Here is a 26,989-nt window from a genome sequence, read left to right as displayed (position 1 = left end):
GCCTGCAGCCAGCAGAGGAGCGCATGGAGTTTTGTGGCAGCAGCGATGGAGGTAAGTTTTCTTTTAAATATTTTAATAATTTAATTTTTATTTACCTCCCAAACCCCTCTAACACTGTGCCCTGCCCCACCCTTTCTGCTTGCTGTGAGCTGCTACTGACGTAAGACCTCCTCAATGGCTGGGTAGAAGCTTGGTGCATACTCTTAGCCACTGCCAAGAACGTGCAGTGTCAGAAGTTGTGTGAATGGGAGTTCCCAAGATAGCCCTCTCCGGGAGACTTGTTTAGTCTAGAGTGGAGTTTGGATTCTCTGCTGCTACCTCTCCTGCCTAGAGTTCTGAAGAATGACCAGGCCAAAGTCATCGTAGTGGTATCAGACTGGGCACGAACAAAGCATGGGCACAGAGGGTGGTATCCAGAATTTCTGGCCTAACCATCTGTCCTTCAAATAGGATGCTGTTTCGCTTGCATCTTGCCACATCAACTAGGCAGGGTTCTGCACTCAAGCCTGCACAACCTCCCCCTCCATGCTTTGAGACTGAGCAGAGACAGTTGACTACATTCAGTTTTCCTCCCTAGGTTGCCAGTATAATATTGGCAGCTATGTGGTATGCCACCAAATTGGTATAAGCCTGTTGCTGGAACACATTTATAGCTTAGTGCATTACTTGGCAGATCAACCTTCTTCAAACCAAGCTTCCTGAAGTGACTTTTTGTTTTTTCCTTAATCCAGCAAAAACTTGCTTTGGCGGCAGATAAAGGGTACTTGTTGGTTCTTTCAGCTTTCCTGCAGTTGGGGGGTCGGCCATCTGTTTAAATCACCCATTGTGATGCGCTATGTAAAAGATTTACCAAACGTTTCATTCTTCTTATTTCATTATGCCTCAGTGGTACCTCAGCTTAGTCCCCACATTCCAGATGTCTACTCTTTGAACTGCTGCATACAGTCCATTATTGCTTCTCGTCCTCAAGGCTGTGTTTCTCGTCACCAGTACAGCGAGTGAGTGAATAGCAAGCCCTTTTGGTCAAACCGCCATGAACTGGTTGTGAGAACCAAAGCCTCCTTTCTTGTGAAAGAAGTGAGATAGATAGATAGATATATATATATATATTTTTTTGTCTGCCAAAACATTACCCTCCTGATGTTCTTCGCTCCACCTCTTCCCTCTAAAGAGAGACTCCATTGGTTTGATCGTAAAAGAGGACTGAGTTTTTAAATCAGCTGTACCAGGGAGCATTGTGTGGACTATGAACTTTGCATTTGATTTGATGATGAAAAATAGCAGGGTGGTGCAAAAGAGGACAATTTATCATTGATTGTACTCTGCAGTAAGATATTCTAAGCACTGGCCAAGAAGCAATCCCTGTAAGGCTTGCGGTGGTCTTTCCACCAGAGCCAAGGCTGCTACCACTGTGCTGGCACTTGGAGAGCTTGTTCTAGAAATTTGTCAGGCTGCTATGAGGGGGTTACTTGATACGTTCATAAAGCACTACTGTGTGGGCATCCAGGTCCCTCGAAATGGGCAGTGTGTCCCTTCAGCTCTGCATGACATTTGGGTTTGTATCAGTTAACTGATCCTCCTTAACCATTCAAAATGTGGGGAATCTTTACTCAGAAGTATCTGTCAGAAGAATAATTTACTTACCATACTTACTGGAAAATACTCTGACTATTCTAACTTCAGATTCCTCACTGACCCTTCCTGTTCTGTGAATCGTGCGCTTTTCCCATCAGATGTTTCCAGTTAAGAGCCTGCACATTGATCAAAGCCAGTTTGCTGTTGGGCTCTGTCTGGCATGAGCAGTCCTATAAAGCAACTGTCAGCACACATGGGTAGCATTTATGTGGCTCAGTTTGTCATTTTCGGAGTGGAACGATGGAGTAGAATTGCACAAAGCCACCTAGTCGTGTGCTGGGGTACTGCTGAGGATTATACACCTGGGAAATATTCTAAAGGTGGGGAATCTGACGGTATCTACCAGTAAGCGCGTTGCTGAAGGTGTGAGTAGCTTGTTCATCCCTGCGACCAGAAGTGTCTGACAGTGTTAAGTTTGTTACTTTTATAAATCTGCGATAGAGGCAAGAAATTTGCAGATGTTTTGGAAAACCATGTGTGATATATGCAAATGACCCCTTGCAGACTTCCAAGATTTGACTTTCAGAAATTCATCGTTTTTCAGGCTACACCTCTTTCAAACTTGTTTCCATCTCAAACCCAGGAAGAAGCAGAAACCACAAAAATTGGAAAAGTTGATTACCTCTTATAAATATGCAGAACCTGTTTATTTTTTTATATAAACTCTGCCTGTTTCTGAAAGTTAGCAAAAGGATTTACACAGCACAGGTTTTTCGATTGTATTTGTGGGGGGTGGGGGCATTTATTTGCACACTGCTGTTTTTTTTTTCCCCAACCCCATGTGCTTCACTTTTGCTGTATTTTGGCATTTTTTCCCCATTCCAGATTAACCCAAGAAACCTGGGTACCTGTGAATCTACAACTTGTGGGGGGCGAAAAAGGGTACTCATTTGGTCTGGCTACTTTTCTTTTTACTTAAAAAAAAAAAAACAATTTAAGGCTTTAGTCTGAATTGCCTAAACATTAAAAAGGGGAAAATGAGCTCAGGACTGGATTGGGATAATCAACTCCAGCTAAGGGAATAAGAAATTGATACGTTTTACCATGTGCTGGCATGATACATCACATTTTATGAAGATATCTTCCCTCCCTTTTAAGAAAATAAATAAATTTTAAAAACTCCTCTTGCTGATGAGCTAGTTTTTCATGTTTCACACTTGAGTCCTGTAGCCTTGTGTTATGCCTTACTGAATGCAATTTTTAATATGAAGGAAAGAGTGAAAGAAAGTGGTCTAGGAACCTAAGCACCAAATGTTTCAGCTGCTTCCTAGATATCCTAGAAAGTTACAGATGACCATTTGAGTGGCCGGAATGCAACTCTAGTGCTCCTAGAAATCCAGTATTTAGCTGTCTAATATCTTGAAAGAATCCGCTGAGTTTAATGCCATCCTATTTACCTATGCTAGTAGGAGGGTAGTGCTTTCAGATTGTTGCCTATTTGCACTGAATTAAATTCCTTCCAAACACAATTACTGATGATCATAAGCAGTATTTTAATATCACAGACTGTTAAAACTGTAGCCACCAAATAACATGGGGATCTAAAGTTTCAATGAAAGGTCTGGATTCCTCCAAACCTTCAGCTTAACTCTTACCTAGTGCTTCAAATGTGGCCACCTCCCCTTCACATCCCCAAGCAAACAGACTTGTTAATGGTTTGGGCGATTTTCAATTTTGTTCTTTATCTTTATGGCGCAACCTGAGCAGTGTGTATATGGCATCATGGAGTCTGGGTGCTTAATCCTTTGAACACCGTTCTCCACTGCCCGTCGTTGCCCTGCCAGAAAGAGTATAGCTGCTTTCTCCATTTTCCATAACTTTCTTACCTTTTCCAGGCTTGGTTTGGACTTCCATAGGAGCCCTTGTTCCATGTTAATGGTGGTTCTTAATTACATTAAATGGGAAACCCCATTTTCTGACTTTTCTTATAGTTATTGGACAAATCATTTTCCTTTAGTATTTATTACATTTGGAAATTAGATCTTTCTCTGGAACCCCGCACCTTACAGTATTTTCTAAGAGAAAGCCTTAAACACACTTTACCCATGAATGAGGTACATCTACTGGGAGCTTGGCTATAACTGTTAGGGCATTTGGCCGCCATACTCCAGTTAACCCACCAAGTACATTTCTAATAGTAGATCTCAGGCATGTAAGCATCACTGTACATAATGAATTTGCTCACTGTAGGATTGTTGTATGGTGTTAGACAATGGATGCTGGAGAGATGTTCAGTGTTAACTCTGTGGTGTCTGGCATGATGCTGTCTAATAGATTAGATGTGCTGCTGACAAAGATTTCTAGTTGCAGATTTCTTACCTTAGAATTTCCCCCAGATGTCAGTCTGGATTCAGATATTTTTCTTTGAGCAGTACTTCTGCACACGGTCAGATGGTGTCAGTTGACTCCACGTCCGTCGTTTGTGTTTTGTTTGCCGGATATGACACTGTGCGACATACATAGGCGCCACCCTGGTACGCTGATGTCAGTTCTTTACTTTTTGCACCAGCCTACGTGCAGATCTGAAGAGAGCTATCCCTAGAGTCTCTTGACTGGCCTTTTGACCTTTTGTTGAAGTTTTTGGACTTCTTGGTGTGCCGAGGATGTCATAGAAGACCGACTTCAAGCCCTGCGACTTCTGTCCCGGGTGATGTCCGTGAAGGATGCGCACCTCATGTCTGTGGTACTTGGAGAGTGACAATAAGTCGTCCTCTGAGTGCCGGGCCATGCACCCAAAGGCTTTGAAGCAGTGGCCCCTAAAGCTTCTTGCTGCCCGGCTCTGAATTGCTGCCATTTTTTAAGAAGGTCCCAAGACCGCTCACGGATCCCTCACCACTTGACATTGTCTCATTCAAAATAGGACATTCTGGTAAGCACAAGAAGTCGAAGAAGCACAAGCGCTCTTCTACTTCATCCCAGGAGAAGGAGTGTCCTTGCTTTAGGCCTCAGTCCTCAGACCCTACTTCTGGGTCAGCAATGCACCTCCCCAAGTTTCCTGGCCGGAGCCATCCCTGCCCAATTGAATGAATTTTGCGAGGTCAGGGGCCACATATTTGTGCAGCCCGCCCCTGTAGGAGCACCTTCAGCCCCACAGGGTCAACAGGGGCCCCTTCGGGTTCCACACTGGTGGCTTCAGCCTTGGCTCTAGGACACCCAGGGATCCGCTTCCCGATCTGAGCCAGCATCGCATACCGTTGCAACCTTCGATGACAGTTCTGCAGTTGATGTCGCCTGGGCCTGTGGGTGTTGTCGATCCCTCATTGCCAACTGATGCTGAGCCGGACTGGCGATTCGGACTTCAACAGAGACCCTGCTCCCTAGGGCAGATCCTTAAGTTTTTATTTTTTTTATGGGCATGAGTTCAGTGAGAGTATGGAGGGGGGGCCATTGGACCTCTAGAATACCAGCTTGAAGACCCTATGGACTACGCTCAGCAGCTGGGTGAGGCCAGCGATCTGGATACCTCCCAAGACACTGGTATGATTTCTTTCCCTAACGTGGCTATGGAGGAAGGGGCATCCTATTCCATGGAGGTGCGGAGAGTAGGCAAGATCTTGGGCCTTGAGCTGCCTTCAGTGGCTATCAGGCCTAACCTCCTGGCTGAGGTGTTTCATCCTTGTGCTTCTACGTTAAAGCACCTTTTGCCCTTTAATGAAGCCCTCACCGTCTTACTGGGGACCTGGTCCAAACCGAGCACACGGGTTCCAATGAACAGGACAATAGCCTGCTGCCATGGGCCTGTGCCTAATGACCCAGGTTTCCTGACCCAAGACCCTACCTCTGAGAGGTTAGTTATTCAAGCTTGAACATCCCATGGCACGTTCGCTTCCACGCCCTCTGATCGAGAATCCAAGAGGCTGGATCACCTTGGGAAGAAGCTGTTTTCTTCCTCTATCCTGGCATTGCGGTCCGTGAACACTGCATGCCTTTTGGGTCATTGCACCCATACTTTATGGGACATGGTTGCACAAGTGCTGCCATAGGTCGCGGAGGAGGCCTGGGCCACTCTCGCCCAAGCTGTTGCTGATGGAAGAGATGCAGCTAAGTTCACGATCAAGCAGATCAGTTGCTTCAGCAGGTGGCTTTGAGGCACCACGCCTGGTTAAGGATATCTGGCTTTTCAGGGGATTTCCAATCCACACTGATAGACATGCCCTTTGATGGCACCTGTCTCTTCGGAGACCACGCAGACTCTGCGTTCGAGCACTTTAAGGAGTCCGGGGCAACGGCCTGGTTCCTTGACCTCACAGCTGCCACACACGCACCTCAGTCTGCTTTTCGCCCCTCTCATTGCTATGGCACCCAGCTACGTCTGTTTCCTGCCAGCCACCATGCCACGCATGCTGCCAGCTTCTTCGTGGACAAGGACGTGGGAACCAGCACCTGCGTGGATCAGGGAGCCAGCACTCTAGCCAGTCCATTGTTACGTGCCCCCCTCCCCCGACAAACCTGTCCAGCTGCAGCAGCAGGATTTTCCATCACCTACCCCGCTGGCACAACATTATGTCAGACAGGTGGGTTTTTCAAATAGTCCGAAGGGTGCTACTCCCTCCCCTTCAAGACTACCCCTCCATTCATGCCTCATCTGTGCCACCTTCCTATGATCGGATGTCGAAGGATCACCTGGCCCTTCTCTGTGGGAAGGTTGTGGCTCTCTTGGCCAGGGGAGACAGAGAGGGTCCCTGCTCCAGAAGTAGGTCGTGCTACTTTCTGGTGCCCAAGAGGGACAAGGGCCTTCGCCCTATCCCAGACCTTTGGTCTCTCGACCTCTTCCTCAAAAAGAAGTTCAGAATGCTCACTCTGGCTCAGGTCCTTTTTGCCCTGAACTCAGGAGACTGGATGGTAGCGTTGGACTTGCAATATGCATATTTCCATATTCCCATCCTGCCTGCAACAGATGTTACTTGCAGTTCTTGATAGGTCATAAGCATTTTCAATTTACTGTGCTCCACTGTGGCCTTACCATCACCCCTTTAATGTTCACCAAAGTGATGGTGGTGGTCAAAGCTCATCAGCGCAGGTCAGGGTTTCAGTCTTCCCCCTACCTCGACGACTGGCTGCTTAAAGGTGGGCTTGCCCCAGGCAGACTCCCACTTCCAGACTGTGGCCCTCCTGCATTTGCTAGGATTCACTATAAACGTGCCAAAGTCAAACCTGGCTCCTCTTCAGACACTCACTTTCATCGGAGCTGTCCTGGACACAGTGCTGTTTCGGGCCTTGCATTCTGAGCGACGTGTCCATGGTATCCAGGCTATGATACCCATGTTTCAGCCTCTATCCTGGATTTCGGTGAGAATGACTTTGAAGCTGCTAGTCCTCATAGCCTCTTGCATCCTGTTGGTGATGCATGTTAGATGGCATATGCAGGCTCTGCAGTGGGACCTAAAGTTCAGGGGAGTCTCTCCGACTTGGTCCAGATCTCAGAGGGGACTGCACAAGATCTGCAGTGGTGGCTTTCGAACCGCGATTGGTTCAGAGGCAGATCCCTCTCCCATCACAAACTAGATCTGATCATAGTGACCCATGCGCCACTCCAGGGAGGGGGGAGCCACATGGGAGAGGCAAAGATCTGAGGCGTTCTGGTCTCCTGCGGAGTCCGAGCGCCATATAAATCTTTTGGAGCTCAGGGAGGTCAGGCTAGCATTGAAAGCGTTCCTTTCCTCTCTCCAAGGGAAAGTAATGCAGGTGTTTACGGACAAACACCACTGCCATGTGGTACTGCAACAAGCAGGTTGGGGTCGTGGACCCTTTGTCAGGAGGCTCTGGACATGGCTGGAACACCAGGCGGGTTCTCTGAACACCAGAGCAGGCAAACTCAGCCGTCAATGCCTGGTCGATCACGAATGGGGTGTCCATCTGGAGGTGGCGCGATTTCCCAGCAGTAGAGCAAGCCTTGGTTAGATCTATTCACGTCCACAGTGAAGGTGCAATGTCAGCTGTTTTGCACGTTGGAGTTTCCAAGGCAGCACTCGCCTGGTGACGCTGTTCATCTCTAGTGGAACTCAGGCCTCCTTTCTGCCTACCCAACATTCGCTCACCCAATCCCTCCCCCTCCCCCCCCCCTCTGCCTTCCCCCCCCACCCCCCCCTGCAACCACCACCACCAAAATACCACAATTCAAAATAAGATCAATAACAAACAGGCCCAAGTCATTCTTGTGGCTACGGACTGGGCATGAAGAGTATGGTATCCTGAGCTCTTGAACATGGCCATTGATCCTCCGATCAGACTGCCCCTTAGGGAGGATCTTCTCTCAACAGCAGCGGGGGGTGGTCCTCCACCTGAACCTGCCTAGAATGAGCAGTGCAGTTGATAGCTTTTGGCCTTAAGTTTGTAACGTTATCTTGGCAGCCAGGCATCCCTCCTTCAAAACGGTGTGCGCCTGTCATTGGAACAAATTTGTGGCATGAGTTAGACAAGTTTGTTGACCCACTCTCTACCCCTCTTTCTGAGGTTTTTTTTTTTTTTTTTCTCTGGCCCAGCAGATCTCTGCTCTGGGTACCCTCAAGGGTTATTTGTCTGCCATCTCAACTTTCCTCCAATTGCCTGACCACTCCTCCTTGTTTAAATCTTCCATTGTTGGAAGATTTTTTTTAAGGGTCTTAAACCATCTCTTTCCTTCTCCATTTATAATGCCCCAATGGGATTTTCTTATGTGTGCTTCTTTTGAGCCACTGCCCACTAGGGCTTCTTACCCTGAAGACAGACCACCTTGTAGTCATCACCTCTGCATGCAGAGTGAGTGAATGAGCGAGCTCCGGGCTCTTTCTTTGAAGCCACCTTTGATCTCTATCCATCCTGACAAGGTGATGCTTTGTACTAGGGCTTCCTTTCTACCTAAAATGATCACGCCCTTTCATGTAGGCCAATCCATCACGATGCCTACATTTTACCCACCCCCACATCCTTCTAAGGAAGAGGAGAGACTTCACCGCCTGGGCCGAAAAAGAGTGTTGGCATTCTATCTTGATCATAACGAAGAGTTTCAATGGATGATCAAATATTTGTAGATTAAGTGGGTGTGAAGAAAGGTCGGGCAGTGCATAAGAGAACCATCTCTAGATGGGTTGTTCTCTGCATTAAAATGTGCTACGCATTGGCTAAAAAGCAACCCCCGGAGTGCTTGCATGCTCAGTCTACCAGAGCAACAGCTGCAACCACTGCGTTAGCAGGTGGAGTTCCAGTCTTGGATGTCTGCCAGATAGCAACGTTGGCGTCCTTGTACACTTTCACCAAACACTACTGCCTGGACAGTCTGGTCCGACGGGAAGGGTACTTTGCCTGTTCGGTCCTATAGGACTTCCTAGTATGATCTTGGTTTGCAAGCCCTCCGGCAATGGTATTGCTTAGATATCTATTCTAAGGTAAGGAATCTGCAACTAGAATTCTCTATCAGAAGAACAAGTTACTTGCCTTCAGTAACAAATTATCTGTTAGACATATTCTATTTGCAGATTCCTTACCGACCCACCCATCCTCCCTGCTCTGTGAACTGATTTCTAAGGACGGGGACCTCCCTTTCAGGTCCCTAGCTCTGGTGCACTAGGGTTAGTTTTGTTCATGGCTGTGTTTCTGGTGTGGAAAGGCGTGGAAAATCGTGAAAAACTGATGTCAGTGCGCTGGGGTGGTGTCTATATATGAACCCCAACGTCCTATCTGGCAACGAGGATGCCAGCGCCAGACGTGGAGTTGACCGACGACACCACGCAGGGGGTACTGCTTGAGGAAAAATCTCCAGATCCAGACTGACGCCTGGGGGAAATTCCAAGGTAATGAATCACAACTAGAATATGTCTCTACAGGTTAATTTGTTACCGAAGGTAAGTAACTTTTTCGTTTAGGAGGGCTGTTTGGGGCAAGGTGGTGGCAATCTGTTTAGGGTGAGACAGTGGCACAGACACTCTTGGAGGTATAATTCAAGGTTTTGGGAGGACATGATAGATATAAAGTGTTCTAGTTTGTGGATTGTAGTTGTATTCAAGTAGCGCTTCATCCAAACCGGAAAAGCAAGGGCAGCGGGACTTGAAGGACAACTAGTGTCTTGAGCAGATGAATGGTCTTAATGTGCTCATTAATGCTGCAATAAGTGGCATGCAGAACATGTTGCTCTCCACAGGGCGTTTGGTTTCCTTTGATAAAAGCAACCAGTTGAAACCGTTAACAGTAGTGCCTTTCCTTGGCCCTTTAAGAACTGCTTCCCAATCATTTTCTCCAGAATGTTGCTACAAATATTTACTTTTGTTCAGAACACCATGTCCGAGGAAGGTGAAAAAGTATTGCTCTGTTAACGTGTCTACCAAAATGTAGCAAAAAAAAAAAAAACAACTATTAGTCTTTAAACCAGAAGGTTAGCTCAGTCAGGCCAAAGATTTTTTTCGAATAAATTATTTTAAATAGTAGTTGGTTTTGATTTTTCCTCACTGTAGCTCATTAAAGACAAATCTGTGTGGTTGGTGGGCTGTGGTACAATATTTTCCGTAATTTTCAAACTTTTCTTACACTTTACAGGGATGCTACAAATGAAACTGCTACATCAATTATTGAAGGTGCCCCCTCAATGATTGAAGCTGTTCATGAACTTGAAGAGCCTGAAATTAAAGTAAAAAGGAAGAGAGGTCGTCCTGGCAGACCGCCAGTAAGTATATGTTATTTAAAACGTATTCCTTAATTTTGCATGTATTCGTTGTCACAGCTAAGTGATCAGAATGCGTGTACATACTGGTCCCAAAGCTGTAAAGCAACATGACTTTATTTACTCTGAGAAGTAAATGGCCTTATAAACAGGCTCTGCTACGATTTAGGTCTTGTTGTTTTGGATGTGTACCTTTGGACGTCTATGGTATTACAAAATAATTAAAACGTTAGCCAACCAGATGCGTCTAGTTTTGGCAAGCTGGTTATTTAAAAAAAAAAAAATCTGGTTTCCCAAGCCCATTCAATGGACAGTAAAATTAATAAAAAAACAAAAATGCTCCTGTGTTAAGGTGACATGTATTTTTGAGAAATAAGTCAATAAAAATGACACCTCACAAAAACAAATAAAAAAGAGCACTAGTAAAGACTGTCCTTGGCAAGCCGTCGATGGTGTTTTTTTTTGTTTTTTTTTTTGCAAACCTATGTAATAAACATTTAACTTCTGATGGATACCATAACTCCAGATTCAAAACCTTGTGATTATTTACCCAGGAATCAGACTGGATCTAGGAACATTGAAAGCAGTATTTCTTTGTGGCAGCAGACGACATACCAGTCTGCACTGAGGTCGTTATACTCCAGGGGGAATGAGCAGTGACACTCATGTGCCCAAGCATCGTGTCTTCTCTTCACAGATCCATATCGTCTCCTTGGTCTTTTCACCATTACACTTTTTTTTTAATTATCCAGTGTGCAAGTAAAAATCTCATCTCCTAAAATGAAAGCTTTTAAACCTTGCAAGGACTGTTGTAAACAGATGTCTGTGATGGACTCCCAAAAAGTTGGTTTATAGTTTCATCGATCTGAGTCTGGCTCCAGGGCCTACAAACTGCTCTGAAATGAACCTTAATACTGCCTGGGACTGTGAGGCTAAAATTTGTCACCAAACAGGACTCCACATGATGACAGTTTAAAGTCGAAAGGATGGTTCTGTTCCCATAGCAGGTCAGAATTGTGGTGGAAGTCTTCAAGTAAGTCCAAGAAAAAAACATAAGGAGTGCAAGTGTGAATCAGCCCCTTCCCACCACTCTCGGACTCCAGAGAGGATGCAAGGTAGGAAACATGCGCTCCCAGTGTTGCTCCTGATCTCCGTAAGTGCTGATTCCAACCTTGATCCAGACACCTTAAATTTTCAAGTCAGTTGGCAACTATGATTGAAGTAGTGGAATTCAGAAGGGACATGCTATGCATATTTGGAACTTGTATGGTTCCTCCGTGTGCATTCAGACCCAAGGTCCCAGAGGTGCCTCCAGTCGAAATTCTGCCATTGGGTATCCACATTTAGTGCTGTCTGTACCCCATTAGCCCACATTGAGTTGTGCACAAGCTCCAGTTTTGGCCCTGGACTCTGCCCTTCTTCTTTTCACATAGATGCTGCAGGCGGATATGTACATCCTTCTGAGCAGAGTCAACCATGACCTCGACCGAGGTAGCACCCAGCATGTAACCTCTAGGCAGTCCTTCATATTCTGCTACCTTGCCTTTACCACATGGTAAAGCCCAAACTTTGCACAATCTTTTTTGCCTGGACTCTGACAGTGATAACTGTGATGAACGAGACAACTGTTTCTCAATAAGGTAAGGTATAATGATATGTAGAACTTCAAGATGCCAGTGGGTTGGATACTCTCTGGATTCTGGCCTTGTGCCTCCACCCACCCCCTGAATTGCCATGGAAGCGAGCACCTCTTTGGCAGTTACATGAATGACAGCAGAAGTCCTAAATTTGCAGCCCCCCACAAGGGAAGTTAAGACAAATGCATCAATGGAAATACTTCGACCTGGTCAGGCTCCCACAGAGTCACTGTTACCATTTAATGAGGCCCTTACTTATATGCATTTGGAAACTTGGTCGACACCATGTCACAGTCTGCCCATTTCGGCAGGTCGCTCATCTCCATTGTTCCGATCTGGGTGACTCTACCTTTTGCACTCCACACCAGAGTGACCAACGGTACTGGCGCCTACCAGCAAAATCAGTTCCGATGCGTTTCCTACAATTCCACCTGATCATGACTTCAAAAGAATAGACACATTTTGCAGATTTATTTTCTGATCAACAAGCCTGGCATTGAGGTCTTTGAATGTCGGCTATCTTCTGAGTTGCTTTTTTTTTTTTTTTATACCCTTTAGGATACTGACACACCAGTGTTTGTGGCTGGTTTGGATGTCCTTTGTGTGTCCCTCCCCCAAGCTATCAGACTGTCCCAATGTCGCAAAATTTGCCATTTGCTCAGGATTGGACATAGCAGGAAGTGCATGCTTGTTTGGCCAAATAGGCCGTAGATAGGGTTCTGACTTTGGAAGTAGGAACTGGGTTGTTACTCTTGCAAAGGAGGACTGGGGCCTTTGTCCTACTTTAGATGTTTGGCCTCTTAACACCTTCCTATGAAAGGATGAGTTGAAAATGCTCACGCTAGTTTAGATCCAATCTGCCCAACATTGTTTGGGTTCACGATCAAAGTGCCAAAGTCACACCTGACTACTTCGCAGATTTGGCTGTTCATCTGTGCCATCCTGGATACGGTGTAATTTTGGGCCTATCTCCTCGGCACAGAGACTTCTGGACATTCAGGCTGTAATCCTGATGTTTCATCCTCTGTCCTCGATCTCCACGCACATGAATCTGAGGCTGTAGGTGCTGTTAGCCTCCTGTGTCCTGCTGGCAACACACCCCAGATGGCACATATGGGCCATATAGTATTACCTCAGATTCCAGTGGGCAGAGCATTAGGGGGATTTGGCAGATTGTATTGACATTTTAGAAGGATACTGCAACAGATCGGCAGTGCTAGCTACTGGACCTCGATTGGGTCAGTGACCGGCCCTTCTTTCTTTACCAGCACCAAAGCCGACAGTGGTCACGGATGTACCACTAATGGGTTGGGAAGACCATCTGGGAGAGGTAGAGATCAGAGGCCTCTTACTCGGCGGAGACTCATCTCCACATTAATCTGTTGGACTTGAGGGCAATTTGCGTAGTCTAAAAACCTTCCTGCCAGCCATCAAGGGAAGGCATATGTAGGTGCTCATGGACAACATCACTGCCATGTGCTACTGCAGCAAACTGGGTGGGTTGGGGTCTTGGGCCATGTATCAGGAGAGTCTGCTTTACTGGAAGATGCTAGACCACCAAGGAATATCTTTATTGGTAAATCACCAGGCGGGATATTTAAACACCAGGGTGGGAGAACTCAGCCGCAGGCACGTAGAGAATCCTGAATGGCAGTTACCCCTAGTGATGACACGTCTTCAGCAAGTGGGAGAACTCTTACCTGATCTCTTTGCCACTGCTGATATTGCGTAATGTCAGGACATTGGAGTTTCCATAGCAGTTCTCTTAGACACCTTCCATCTAGAGAGGAGCTCGGGACTCCTGTGTGCTTTCCTGCCGCTGCCCCTCCTGCCCTAAGTTCTGAAGATCAGGAATGACAGACCCAAGTCACCCTAGAGGCACCATATTTTGCCTGGAGAGTGAGGGACCTGGAACACCTGGTCATGAGCATCTTTGCTCAAATCCAACTGCTGCTTCAGGAAGATCTATCATGGCAGCAGGACATAATTGTGCACCGTGGCCTGCACAATTTGTATTTCATTCAGCACCAAGAGTTGACATCCTTCGGCCTCCCTCAGAGGTCATTGATGTAACCTTGGCAACAAGATGTCTGTCCACAAAATCTGTGAATGCCAGTCTTTGGGAGAAGTTTATGGATTGGTGCTGCACCAAGCAGATTGATCCATCACAAGCAAAGTTGTCAGTTTTGCTTGTCATCTCACTAGCCCAGCAAGTACTTGTTTTGGGAAATGTAAAGGGCTGCCTATCTGCACTTTCGGCTTTTTTGCCTTTGCTGTTTTATCCTGTTATTTAAATCACAGGTTATGAGGTTTTTTATTTTTTTATTTAGATTTTGCAACATTTGTTTGTCCCAAATCTGTTTGTGATGCCTCATTCGGAGTTGAGCGTAGTTATCAATTTTTTGGTTTACTCCTTTTGAGCCACTACCCAGTTCTTTAGGACTTCAGATGTAGAAGACTACCTTTCTCATCCCTATAACATCAGCTAGACATGTGAGTGAACCCAAGTTATTCTACTATCTTTCCAGATAAGTAAGTAATGAGAACCTGAGCTTCCATTCTCCTGTAAGTGGTCACTTTTTATGTTGGGTAGTCTGTCACCCTTCTTTCATTCTTTACTTCAACTCATCCTACCAAAAAGGAAACACTCCATAGTGGGGACACTGAGGGCTTTATAGGCTCTATATCGGCCCTACCAATGTACATCAAGTGAACTATCTGCTCTTTGTAGGGCTTTCCAGGGAAAAGAAGGGTAAGGCAGTGCTAAAATGTACCAATTGTTCTCTGTATAAAGGTCTGCGATGCACTGGCGCAGAAACTACCTCCAGAAGACTTGCAGACCACAACGGATAGTGATGTTACCACAGTGTTGGCACACAGAATGCCTGTGCTGGGCATTTGTTAGGCAACATTGTGGTTGGTAGTACACATGTTCACAAAGTACTAATGCCTTGGCAGTTAAGTCTGTCGAGAGGGGATTTTGCACACTGCATGATTTTTTGGTCTGAACCAGTTCAGGGAGGTACTGACTGAATTTATGCACAAGGTGAAGAATGTGTATTTAGAAGTATCCATCAGAAGAACAAATTACTTGTCTTTAGTAACAACCTTTCTTGTAGATAATGTAATGGCATATTCATCACTGACCCTATTGCTCCCGCTTCTGTGTACAGTTCTATTTAATCTAAAAAGATCCCACACCATATCAGTCTGCTCATGGGATCTGGGTTCTGAGGGCTTGGACATCCTATAAAGCAATTGATATCTGTGTGCATGAGTGACACTTATAGACAGCTCCACTTATCACTGATGAATCGGAACGAAGGAGTTGAACCACACAATGCCATCTGCCGGTGCGCTGATGCACTGCTTTTTCAGTTTCCTCATCCAGTCTGACGCCTGGGGGAATATTCACAAGGTGAGGATTCGTCAAGTATTTCTAAAAGATTGTTACTGAAAGTAAGCAACTTGTTCATTGTGAAAGTAAGAAAAAATAAAAATATGGGCACCCAATGATGGTGTGACTAGGTTTGTGACAAAGTGAAAAATGATAGCCACAAAAATGAAGAATTTAAAGTTATGAAAGCAGAAATTGACTAAATAGCCCTTGTACTGAAGTGAACCTCTTTTTAGGTGGATGTGCAAGAGTAAAATGTTTTCACTTAGCCCTTGCCCCGTGCTTTATTCTGTGTTGGGTGGAATCAAAATGCGAATGATATTTGAACAGACTAACAGGTGAAGATTGCAGATAGAAAGCCCCTGTATCTATGCATGCTTGTATGTATGTTTTTTTTGTTCGGAATTTTTCTGGAAAACAAGGTTGACAAGACAGCTAAAACAGTTCCTAGGCCACATGTACAAACGAAATGAAAGCAGACTGGTCTACCAGCCCTGGCATTTAAGTGGACTAATTTCCATGTACACCACCCTACAACACACCAGTGACCCTCTAAATTTGCTCACCACAGAGGTTTGCTTTTTCTAGGAAAGTTTTAGCACAGTGCCATCCATGCTGAGCTAGAAAGGGACAGTCTTTTGCCAGAGGTATAGTTGGCTCAGTATACTGTAACTAGTCAATTTTATAAGGTTTTATTTCGTTTATAAATGTTAGTTTCTAACCTTTTTTTCAACACCTTCCTATGTCACCCTAAACATTTGTGTTTTTAGTGAATATATGAATATTTTTTCACTGAAGGTGTGTGTGTATGTTTATATTCACTATAAAAAACAAAGTTTACAGGAAAGTTATAGTTAGGTTCAGATTTTACACACACAAAACCTTAGAAATTCACCTGTTCTAGTTAGTTATTTCAAGTAACTATAACTCGTGCCCTAGAACAGTTTTCTCATCAATAATTTTACTGGAAATGTTAGTGATATTAATCAGTGATGTCACAGAAGATGTCATGAGTGATGTAATATTTAGCGGTACATGGCAAGGGCGGAAGTTATCGTTACCTTAAGGGACAAGTTATAGTTACTTGACATAACTATAACAGCTGAATTTCTGTGGTTTTGGGAGTGTAAAATCTGAACCTATCTATAAGGTCCCTGTAACCTTTGTGTTTTTTTTTTTTTAAAGGAATTTCTAAGGTTTTTTTCAACATTAAGTAAGATGCCCATCGCAATGCACAGAGGGGCATGGGTGGGGCCCTGTATGCAGGCCCTGACATTGTGCTGCCCCCACCCAAGCTTTATGCTCCTGCCCCCTCTCCTCCTTGCCATCCATTGTCCATGCCCCTGTTCCCTCATTAAAGCCCTATGTGGCCTTTCTGCTGCTGCTGCCCTTACTGCCTGCCCTGGACAGTTAGCTTGCTGCTCCATCCACCTCCTCCCTATCCTCTGTTGTCAGTCTATGCACCAGCACCCTCCCTCCCCGACCGCCCTGCATGGCCCATTTTGCTGCAACTGTTTCTCCTGTCTGTACCCTATGGCCAGCTTGCTGACCTTGCCTCTTTCTCCTCTGCTCTGTTGTCCGTGTACATGGCCTTGTTCCCTCCCTATTGCTTTTAGTAGTCAGTTGTGCTGCATTGCTGCCGCGCTTGCCCTGTGTGGTGTGCTGTGCTGCTGCACCTCCTGACACTTGCCCTGTAAGGTCAGTTTGGTGCCCTTTCCCATCTCCCTCCTGCCCTATGTTATCTGATCCCATGTCCCAACCACGTTCCGCCTGCTCTCTGTGATCCAATGTACCATTCTTGCCAATATTTTGAACTTGCTAAAAGGGAGATTTTGGGAAAAAAAACTGGGGAATTGATTTTCCCTATTGACTTACATTGAAAAAGAGGATATTTTAGATTTTAGGCAGGAGTCGGATAAAATAAAGGCCTTTTCGGCTTAAACACATCTGGAGTCTCCTACCTGAATCAGGTCTGTTGGCATGTATGTTTGTACTGCCACTTCGTTCTTCCCCCCTCAGTGGTCTGTTATATTGCCACAGCTTCTCCTGCCTGTCCTGCAAAGTTGGTTTGTTGCTCCTACACCCTTTCCCCTGCCCACCATGGTTGTTGTGCTACCACTGCCACAACCCCCCCTCCTGCTCCCACCTGCCCCTCCCCCACGCCTGCCCAGTTGTGGTCAACGTGTTGACTGGACACTCCTCCCTACCTTCAATTATCTGAGTCTGTGACCCTGACCCCTACCTCCCCACAGTGATCTAATGAACAACTAGATTTCTAATATTCCTGATTAATTACAAAAGTTTGGCATGCCTAAGATCGTGATGTAATCAAAACTGTAATACCTAAGGCATTTCTTTTAGAAATTATACAATTGAGAGGGTCCTATCCTTATATAAATTATGGTTCGTGCTCTAAAAATCTAAAAAGAGGACATGTCTGAGTTCTCAAACACTTTTAAATTATTTGCTATTTTATGTTTGTTTTTCTCCAGTTGATCATTTGATTATTTGTTACACTAAGGAGAGAGGTTGTCCCGTTATGGCCAGAGCTGCAGACTTTGCAACTGGAGAACAAGTTTCACGTTTTGGTGTCAGCTTGTGATCTTGTAATTCTGGGCAGATCACTTACTCTCCCCATGCCTAAAACCAAAATGAATGTGTTCTTGTGTAATGTAACAGTGCTTATATAAAGCATTCCAGTACTGCACTATATAAAACTGCATAAAAAAAACCAAATATGAAGTGTTTTGCAAACTTCTGTAACTGGGCTACATTTGGGTGATATTTTTTTTGTGGTAGCCATCTTGGCAGACTTATTTGTTATGAAGCGCCTCAATTTCCTTATTTACTATGGTATTCTCATTGGAAAATCATTGGTTTTCCACCATGATGCCATCAAAATGCCGTTCAGGTGTGCCACACTTGGCATAAATTCAGAATGTTAGGAATCTAGTTGCTCATTAGAGCAATGTAGTAAAGCTGTTTTATCACCAGGTAGTTAACTGGAAAATTGCTTCTGAAGTGCACATTTCAGTCTGCATGTCACAATGTTTTAATGAAACGGAAGAGGAAGATATTTGAGAGCTCACTTAAAACCTGTCCCAAATTTTCTTTCTACAGCTTTACCTATAGCTTCTATGACGAAATGGACCCCTTCATTTTGTTCCTTACTAAATTAAATGTGTTAAGTTTTACCCATTTGATTCCATCAAGATGGCTTCAGGTCGCCACACTTGTCATAAGAGACTGTTGGCACTCTAATTGTTCCTTAGAACACTCTGGGAGGCTGCAGTAGAAAACAAGGGAATCAACTGACAGGCTGCTCCTGCTGGAAGTACATGTTTTACTGAGAATGTCAGACTTCATTTTCAAATGGCTGAGAGACTGTGAATGTACAGAAAATAGGCTCTCTTTTTAACTTTGGAGCACCTTTCATAACCTCTATGGGAAAATCATGAAAAGTTTTCTCTCAAGCACAATTCATGAAATCCCATCAGAAGGTCTTTTCATAGTGTAAATTACCTTAGAACACACCACAATCTCTAAAATTAGTAGGGTAGCATCAGCAAATGATTTGTATTGTAACTAAAATCTGTTATCACCCTTTAGACATTCTCCTTTTTGTGACCCTCAAAACCTGCCATTCACTACAAAGCTTTTCAATGGGGTCCTTATCCCAGAGTCCTGTAACAGCTGCCACAGCATGTTGTGTGTGTTTATGTATATTTATATTCCTTGAAGTGCATTTTTATCTGCACTTTTAAGTTTTTTTTTTTTTTTAGTTTTCATTTTCAGCTCTGTAGAACATTTAGAAGGTGCTATGTATATTTGTCCCAAGATGGCTGCTAGCACTTCCTGGTTGAAGGACTGGCAGCCAGTCAGATCTCACCATGAGATCTGTGCTTAGGCTCCGCCCAGGTAGCTATATATTTTTTTCTTTATCTACTCCAACTACTGAACTGCCTTACACAAAATAACAAATATGGCTCTTTGTGGACCAAGAGCAACCTTTCTGACAAATTTGGTGTAATTCCGTCCAGTGGTCTGGACTATTGTTCAGAAATCCCTATGGGAAATTGCATTGGGATTTAGATCTAAAAATTCTACATTTGTATTTTCTACGGTACTCATGAATGTTCAAATTTAATTTGTTTACATTGATTGATTTTTACGAAATCGCATGTGCTTTGGGGCACTCCCTTTATTCTTGGCCCCCACTTGACAAATTGCCCTAAAGCATTCAACACAGCAGCTGACCTGTCGTACTAGTTTTGAAAGTTTTGTGAGGATCTGTCAAATGGTGCCGAAGGTATTTGCAAAACTAAAAATGCCTAACTGTAACTAATCTACTGGTGACTGCCAGTCGGTAATAAATATACATATATCTGTATTCCAGGCTGTAGAAATGTTGAAGAGCACCTGACAGGATGCGGTGCACAGCCTTGTCGAGATTTGCCTCCTGGATAATCCACATCTAAGTGTTCCTCCTTGGACATTAACAAAAGAGGTTGCACCACCCTTCTAGTATTGCACAGTGCAATACCTTTTCTTCCAGAATGTGCAAACAGACTTGATATGTTTCGGTTACACAGTAGACTTACAATTGTGGGAACCATCTTGAAATCACCTTGTTTATCTCACGGATATAGGAAAATTACTGTTCAAGCTAACCGAACACGATAACCCGTATTATATTTCAATTACTCATGGTGATTGTCAGTGCTGTACATTAAAGGAATTTCATACAACATTTAGTTAATACAGTATCCAGATATGGGAGTTATAAAGCCGTGCCAAGCACACAGTTAAAAATCCAGCAAACTTGGCTCATATCAGTATCTCGCTGTTTCGTCCATCTACCAAATTAACACTCCAGGCCATGTGATCCTTTCAGTCCAAGAGGCTATAGCGGTAGCTATCTTCTAGCTTATGAACAACGTCATGTGACAAGATACTGTACCAGTGTTACTTCATATTTAACAAGTTGGTAACAGCTCTTGCACAGCAATTCCCCTGTGTTCTTCAATAGTCCATCTTGGGATCTGCAGCAAACATACAATGTCCATATATGATCCTCATTCCTGTTGTGTTTTTTTTTTTCTTTTTTTTTCCGTACAGCCCCTGTGGGCATAGTTCAATTTGTAATAATAATGTCTAACTCTTGTCTGTCATCTTCAAGTTAATTGGGTCATCAACAAAGTACCACTTATCTTAAAGAACACACAAAATATGATGAAAACCATCTTCTTTATTACAGTAATCCCTATTTTTTTTTGAAGAGGCTTAAATTCCTATCCTAATTGAACAAACTGTTCCTCATCCTTGTTTACACCATTCAGTTCTATAACGTCTTATTCTATCATATACGTCCATTATAATTGTGTCAAGGTTTTCTGCTGAACATCTGCCCTCAAAGGATTAGAAGTTTCATCAGTGACACTGTAGAGTAAGGCTGCTATTGTGGTATTCCCAAAAATGCCCTGCAGTTGGGTAGGGTTCCCTGTGGTGGGTAAGACAACATATATACCACATGCTCACTCCTACAAGTGTGTTTCTTTTAGTTGTCTTTGTACATGTGTAAAAGGGTTGCCTAGAGTTTTCCTGTTCACTCCATGTTAGCAAGGTTTGCACTTAGTACACTTCTAGAATCCTGGTCCTCCCACTCGAAACATCGCTTTTGACTAGTTTGTCCCTCATAGACTTGCATCTATGAAATGTAATAGCTGGCCTCCTTGGTAAATTCGTTCCTATATTGGGATCGTTTTAAAGTAGATAAGTGTTCACTCAAGATATGCTTCAATGTATTGTGCTAGATGTTAAATATTGCTATAAATCTAGGTGTAATTTCTGCAGTTGGCAACTTTTTACCTCTAGTATCAGATGTAAACAAAATGTGTCCTCTTTCCCTGAACCTGCCCACTGTTTCATCTCAGACTGTCATAGCAATGAATCAGTACTGTAGTTCTATCCTGTGTGGAGGAGCTCTCCATACAGATTGATATTGGGTGAAAACTGTTTGTGTGATGGAGCGTATTTCTTGAGGTTTGTTACATACATGTACATAAATTAAGTTTATTGTGTAACACATTCCTTAGATCTAACAATCCTACATTTGTATTTTCTACATTTTTTATTTTCTACGGTACTCATGAATGTTAAAATGTAATTCGTTTACATTGATTGGTTTTACGAAATCGCATGTGCTTTCCTCAGGACCATTCAGTATCAGAAGCAGGTGGTCAGTTTATCTTCTCCACAAACTGAAGTGGTGTTACTAATTCTCCATGACTGGCCCATAAATCTCTTGCTCCTCTTTTTCAGCCCATAGGTACCTGCTTCGACCTCAGCTGCATAAAACCATCCCGTTTGTCTGAACCATTCCTTATTATAAAAAAAAAAAATGTTTGGTTGCCCTAAACCCATCCTGATGCACTACGCTTGTTTATAAAGAACAAACATCCAGAGTCAATATTAAATAACTTTCCCCCCACGTTATATCATAGATTCTTTTGAGGATGTCCTTGATATCTCTTATTATTATATATAAAGGTAAACAATGCACATGTTAAAATCAAAAGAATTATCAATGCCCGTAGTTATTTTTAAAAGCTGAGATTATTTGTCTTCCTGGGTTTTTTAGCGTTTTTGTGTATTTTAGGAATTAATATAGCAGTATTTATTTACCAACACTTGCTACATGTTATGATGAAAGTTTAACTACAGTAGATTATTTTTTATATAAAGGGATGTCCATTCGGGCACTGAAAGGCAGTGTTATTTGGGAAAACATTTGCTCAGATTGTTCATGTGCTTGGTCACCGAACTAAGCTCAGATAGAAGCTCTGAAACAGAAACGAATGCAGGTGATTGGAATATGAATATTGATAGTTGCAGTCTGTCCTGGATGATTTACATTTATTTTAAGAAAAAGGCAAAACAAAGGCACAGAAGGGGTTACCTAGAAAGGCCAAAGAAGGTGTAACACGAGAGGGTGAAAATGAAAGTACACTTAAAATATTGCATCCATGATCGGATTGTGACACCCTATGAGCATGTTATAAGCGTTAAGTATATAATTAGAACTTTTAAGGAACTTTTGAGTGCACAGGTCACACGAATACATACACTTAAAATCAGTGACCACATCCTGCCTATTCCTGCTGTGCTCTGGCAGATGGTGTCTCCTGAAGTTTTCACATTTCTTGACAGATGTATATATTTGACCTTTATCGTAATCCCTTCTATCCCATTGATACTTCTGTGCTTTTAGTTTGATAGTTAAACATTTGAGTTTCGATTTTCATAGTCGTAACTATGCACAGGACTCTTTCCACCTTTAGGTATTTATTTAATAAAGTATTTCATTAAAAAATACCTAGAGTTGGGGAGAGTCTGATAAATATAAATGACGTTATAGTTTGGTGAAAATATGCCCTTGCCTTGCACTGCTTATTACCTCACATATTACATTACTCGTGACATGGTGTATGACATAGTTGATAACACAAGTTAGTTGAGTTTAACTAGAACTGGTAAATTTCAGTAGTTTTGAGTATAAAATGTAACATTTTAAATGACATTTTCGCCTAATTATAACGTCACTTTAAACTTGTGTTTTTTAGAGTTTCAATGAAAAGGCATTCTCTCCTCCTGCCTCTCCCTCCCCCTTACAAGTTTTGACCCTGTGGGCGGATATGTTCAAAATTGGGCAGTCCAATCATTCAGCTAAGAGTTTACTTGCTAGGTTGTGTGACCATCTGCCAACGGGACCGTAATGGAGGGGTGGTGAAATAACAAGTGATTTGCCGTTTCATCTCCCATTGGTTGTTTTGCCAGAAGAGATGACTAAACTGCTGAACAGATTTACACCAAATGTGGCTTGAAAGTAGAACCTAACTCAGATGGCCTGCTTTCATGGGTGGGTGTGTTTTTTCTTAAACAAGCTGCTGGATATGGGCTGAACAGTTTTCCTTCACAACATCTTAAAATTTTGAGTCTGCTCAGTTGTATGAAAGTACACGAAGCCTTGTGATTTTTGAGTTGGAGCTGAGTTGTGCACTCACTAGCTAGATGTTGTGTTAAGTGATGGATTCGGCCACCCGTTGGTGCTCGACTAGTACGTTGCTTCTAACTTGCAGCGTCCACCATGCACTAAACTCGTATTTGCCAGTGGCACAGTTGCACAAAAACAAACGGTCAACTGGAAAAAATCAGTGCAGACCGTTTGAATAACTGTGTGCGTTCATAACCATACCTTGCATATTTCAGTGGTTTTGTGGGTTTAAGCCTGAAAAATGAACTCTGTTTTAACAGGTTTTTTCCCCCCTGATTGTGTGATGCATATATTTATTTATTTTGCACTGTGGTGGTTGAAACTGTGTAGTTATTGTTAAACAATGCTTTCCATTGGAAAGGCACTTTTAGGGTCGAGCGCAAACCGCTCTGTCCCTGGTGTGATCTCTGTGGGCATTTAATCACGCCCATGTCACACCCATCAGTTTGGTTGTTTCTTGGGCTTGCCTTTTAAAATTTGCTTTATTTAATTAGTGAAAGGCATGCATAAGTCATGCCTCTTCCAGTCTTTAGCCTGCTTTGAGCGCACCGGCCAACTACTGAAAACATACAGGGCTCCATGTTTTCCGTATGGTTTCTGGGCTACTTTTTCTCTTGCTGGACAGTAGTAGAGTGCTTTGCATGACATCAACCCGGTTAAATGGATATTTGCACTTTTGCCTGTTTGATGGATAATTGCAATTTTTCTGGTTACATGGATAATTGCACTTATGCTGATATGTTTCACTGCGAGTGAACTTCTGTTTCCTTTTGTGTCTTCTTTGCGTTCATGGCGGCTGTTAGCTCTTTTATGTGAAACTGTTTTACTTTTCATTTTCAGTTTATGTGGCAAGGAAAGTCTGATTAGGAGTTTACAACGCTAATAGCTAACTCAAGCAAACAAGAGACCCATTGTATTTCAAATGCGAGTTTTGTTTGCCATTACAGGGGTGTGGAATTTATTAAAATATCTACTTGTCCACAGGACAGGTTGCTTCTCAAATCTACTTGTCCTGTAAAAAGATCTACTTGTCCCTTTGGTGCCATGTAGTGTGGCACCAAATTATGGCAGCAATCTCATTATGTAAGAGCTCTGATAATAGCCTCTCTGATTATGCCAGGGCTACTACCATAGTAGGGCTTGAATACTTGCAGTTTCAATCCCTACTGTAGCAATTTCCTTATTTTTCCACCTTTCTGCAGATCTGCATACTGGGGCTGGAGGAAGCAGTAAGCAATAGTTCCAGGGCTGGAATGCCTTTGAATCTGCAAACCTACTAACCTGCATGTTTTAAAGATCTTCACCAGCTTCTCTCTAATATTTTCCCATAATAAGAAAGGTTGGACATTTACTCCTGACAATGGCAGAATTAGAACTTCTTCCAGGGTTGGGAAGAAAGTGGCTGGAGGGAAAATGAACTTGCAAATGCTCAATAGATTTTCACATGAGCAAATCTACACATGCGTATTTACCCATGCTAAAATACAGTTCACAAATATTTTATAGGGGTACGACATATACCATGGATGCACTTTTGTGACTTTCTTTAAGAATTTGGGGCCACATGTAGGTAAGTTCAGATTTGCGACCCGCAAATTGTGAGTCGCAAATCCGAATGTAGGATGGTGTCCCTGACACAATCTGTGATTCGCAAGGGCTTCGCAAATGCAAACCTCATGAATAATCATGAGGTGGGTCGCAATATGCGACCCCCTTGCGAATGGCGGCCTCACAGGGATGGTAGCCTGCTGGAGACAGCAGACCACCATGTCTGTGATTGCTTTTCAATAAAGCATTTTTTTTTTTTTTGTAATACAGCCCATTTTCCTTAAAGGAAAACGAGATGCATTACAAAAACGAAAAATTAAACGTTTTCGTTTCATTTTTTCAGAGCACCACTGCCTGCTCTGAAAAAATGTTTACAGTGACATTCACAATGGGGAAGGGGTCCCAGGGGGACCCCTTCCCTTTTGTGTAAGTGTTAGCACCCATTTGAAATGGGTGCAAACTGTGATTGGTTTGCGCCCGCAAAACAATCCTACATTGCACTGCGAGTCGCAATTAGGAAGGGAACACCCCTTCCTAATTGCGAGTCGCAAACCCGTTTCGCGATTCTGTAACCAGGTTACCGAATCGCAAAACTGGGTTTGTGCACAGCAATGTGCTTTTTGCACGTCGCAAACAGCGAAAGTCGCTGTTTGCGACATGCAAAAAGCTACCTACATGTGGGTCTTGGTCCCTAATTAGGTCTGGTGTTAAAGACATTTTGTTTTTATTAAACTTCTATTTCTCTCTCTTTCGGCTGGCTTTACTGTGAGAGATCGCATTCTTCTCTTCCACAAGGAGCACATTGGCACACAAAGTAGTTTTGTTCAGTGTCGGGAACTACAGTGGCAATCAGTGACGTAACGGAACTGGAGGGTGCCCCTTTGCAAAGAACATGGAGGAGCCCCCTCTCCAGACTCACTCAGGGCAGGTGCTGTGCTGAAGGGGCCCCCTGGAGGGCGGCTGCAGGGCCTTTGTTATGCCACTGGTTGCAACGTGTGCTTTTAGAGTTCAAAAACGTTTTTTTTTTTTTTGCCAGTGTTTGTTACAATGTTGAGGGCCTGGTAGCTCCCACAACAATAACGTGTTACAAAAGCCATGTCAAAACAAGACACGCATTGATGAAACTAAAAGACTTATAAAAATATGTCAGATCAGTTGGCTTTGTCAGTGTTTGTTTATTTTCATGCTTCCCATAATCGTGTTGAAAATGGTTACACTGATTTTCCATTAGAAATATTTTTGGGAAATATTAGCATGCATCAAAACATTTTACTAAATGACACCTCATTTGCATCTAATCAGAGAGCATTCTGGGAGCATTATACTTAGCCTCATAGCCTAAACTTTTCAAACATGTGTATACACGTTTTTTTTATTTGTACTGGAACCAACGTCAGTAGTGAAGTGACCTTAAAACATTTATTTACAGCACTCACCCTAATAATGAAGGTTTTCAAATAATGAACCATAAATACAAGTTCGAACAGCATTATCTTTTGGAAACACAATACCTCAACTGTAGAGAGTTCCACTCTCTGTAAACAGGCAGCCAAAGGGTTTGTGCTGCAGAGGGGTGGGCCTACTTGTCCCAAGGACAAAGTAAACATAAAAACTTGTTGCCCTTGACCCCAAACAAGATGTCCCGGGCGTCGGGCGATAGGAATTCCACATCCCTGCATTACCTTTTGACCCTTTGGGTGGATTTGTACTCAATTTGACATTACTTTTGCTGTCATTACTATTTTCGTGCAGATCCTTGCAGGGGGGGAAAAGTCAAGGGATGGGAAAATGAAAACAAATTGATTTCCCATTTTCTCCCCATATAAAATTATGCTTGCACCCATAGCTGAAACTCCTGAAAGGATTTACACTAAACTCTGGGGGGGGAAACTTGACTCAGAAAGCATGCTTTAGTTGGTGTGTGTAGCTTTTGTTTCTAATAGTTCTTGAGATGTAAGCATTTAAAAGGTTGCGAAGTGGCCTTCTTAGGCTTAACACTTTTTTTTTAATAGCTGTTTAAAAATGCCAATCATATGTAGATTTTTTTTTACAAACATAATTGGCTAGTAAAGGACTTTTAAAATGTA

At 43.3% G+C, this 26,989-nt stretch overlaps 1 protein-coding gene across 5 annotated transcripts in view; it reads left to right on the top strand.

Annotated features, from left to right (window-relative positions):
- STAG1 (STAG1 cohesin complex component) overlaps window positions 1–26,989 on the top strand; it is a 995,019-nt gene that overhangs the window by 226,263 nt on the left and 741,767 nt on the right. For all 5 annotated transcript variants that reach the window (XM_069213542.1, XM_069213540.1, XM_069213544.1 and 2 more), the window contains one exon: window positions 10,144–10,270. In XM_069213542.1, the coding sequence (XP_069069643.1) occupies window positions 10,144–10,270 (127 nt within the window). The remainder of the gene's footprint in view (window positions 1–10,143; window positions 10,271–26,989) is intronic.

This window comes from Pleurodeles waltl, chromosome 11, assembly GCF_031143425.1.
Source record: "Pleurodeles waltl isolate 20211129_DDA chromosome 11, aPleWal1.hap1.20221129, whole genome shotgun sequence".
NCBI lineage: Eukaryota > Metazoa > Chordata > Amphibia > Caudata > Salamandridae > Pleurodeles > Pleurodeles waltl.
The sequence above is the reverse complement of the archived record's forward strand: the minus strand, read 5'-3'. Positions and strand labels throughout refer to the sequence as shown.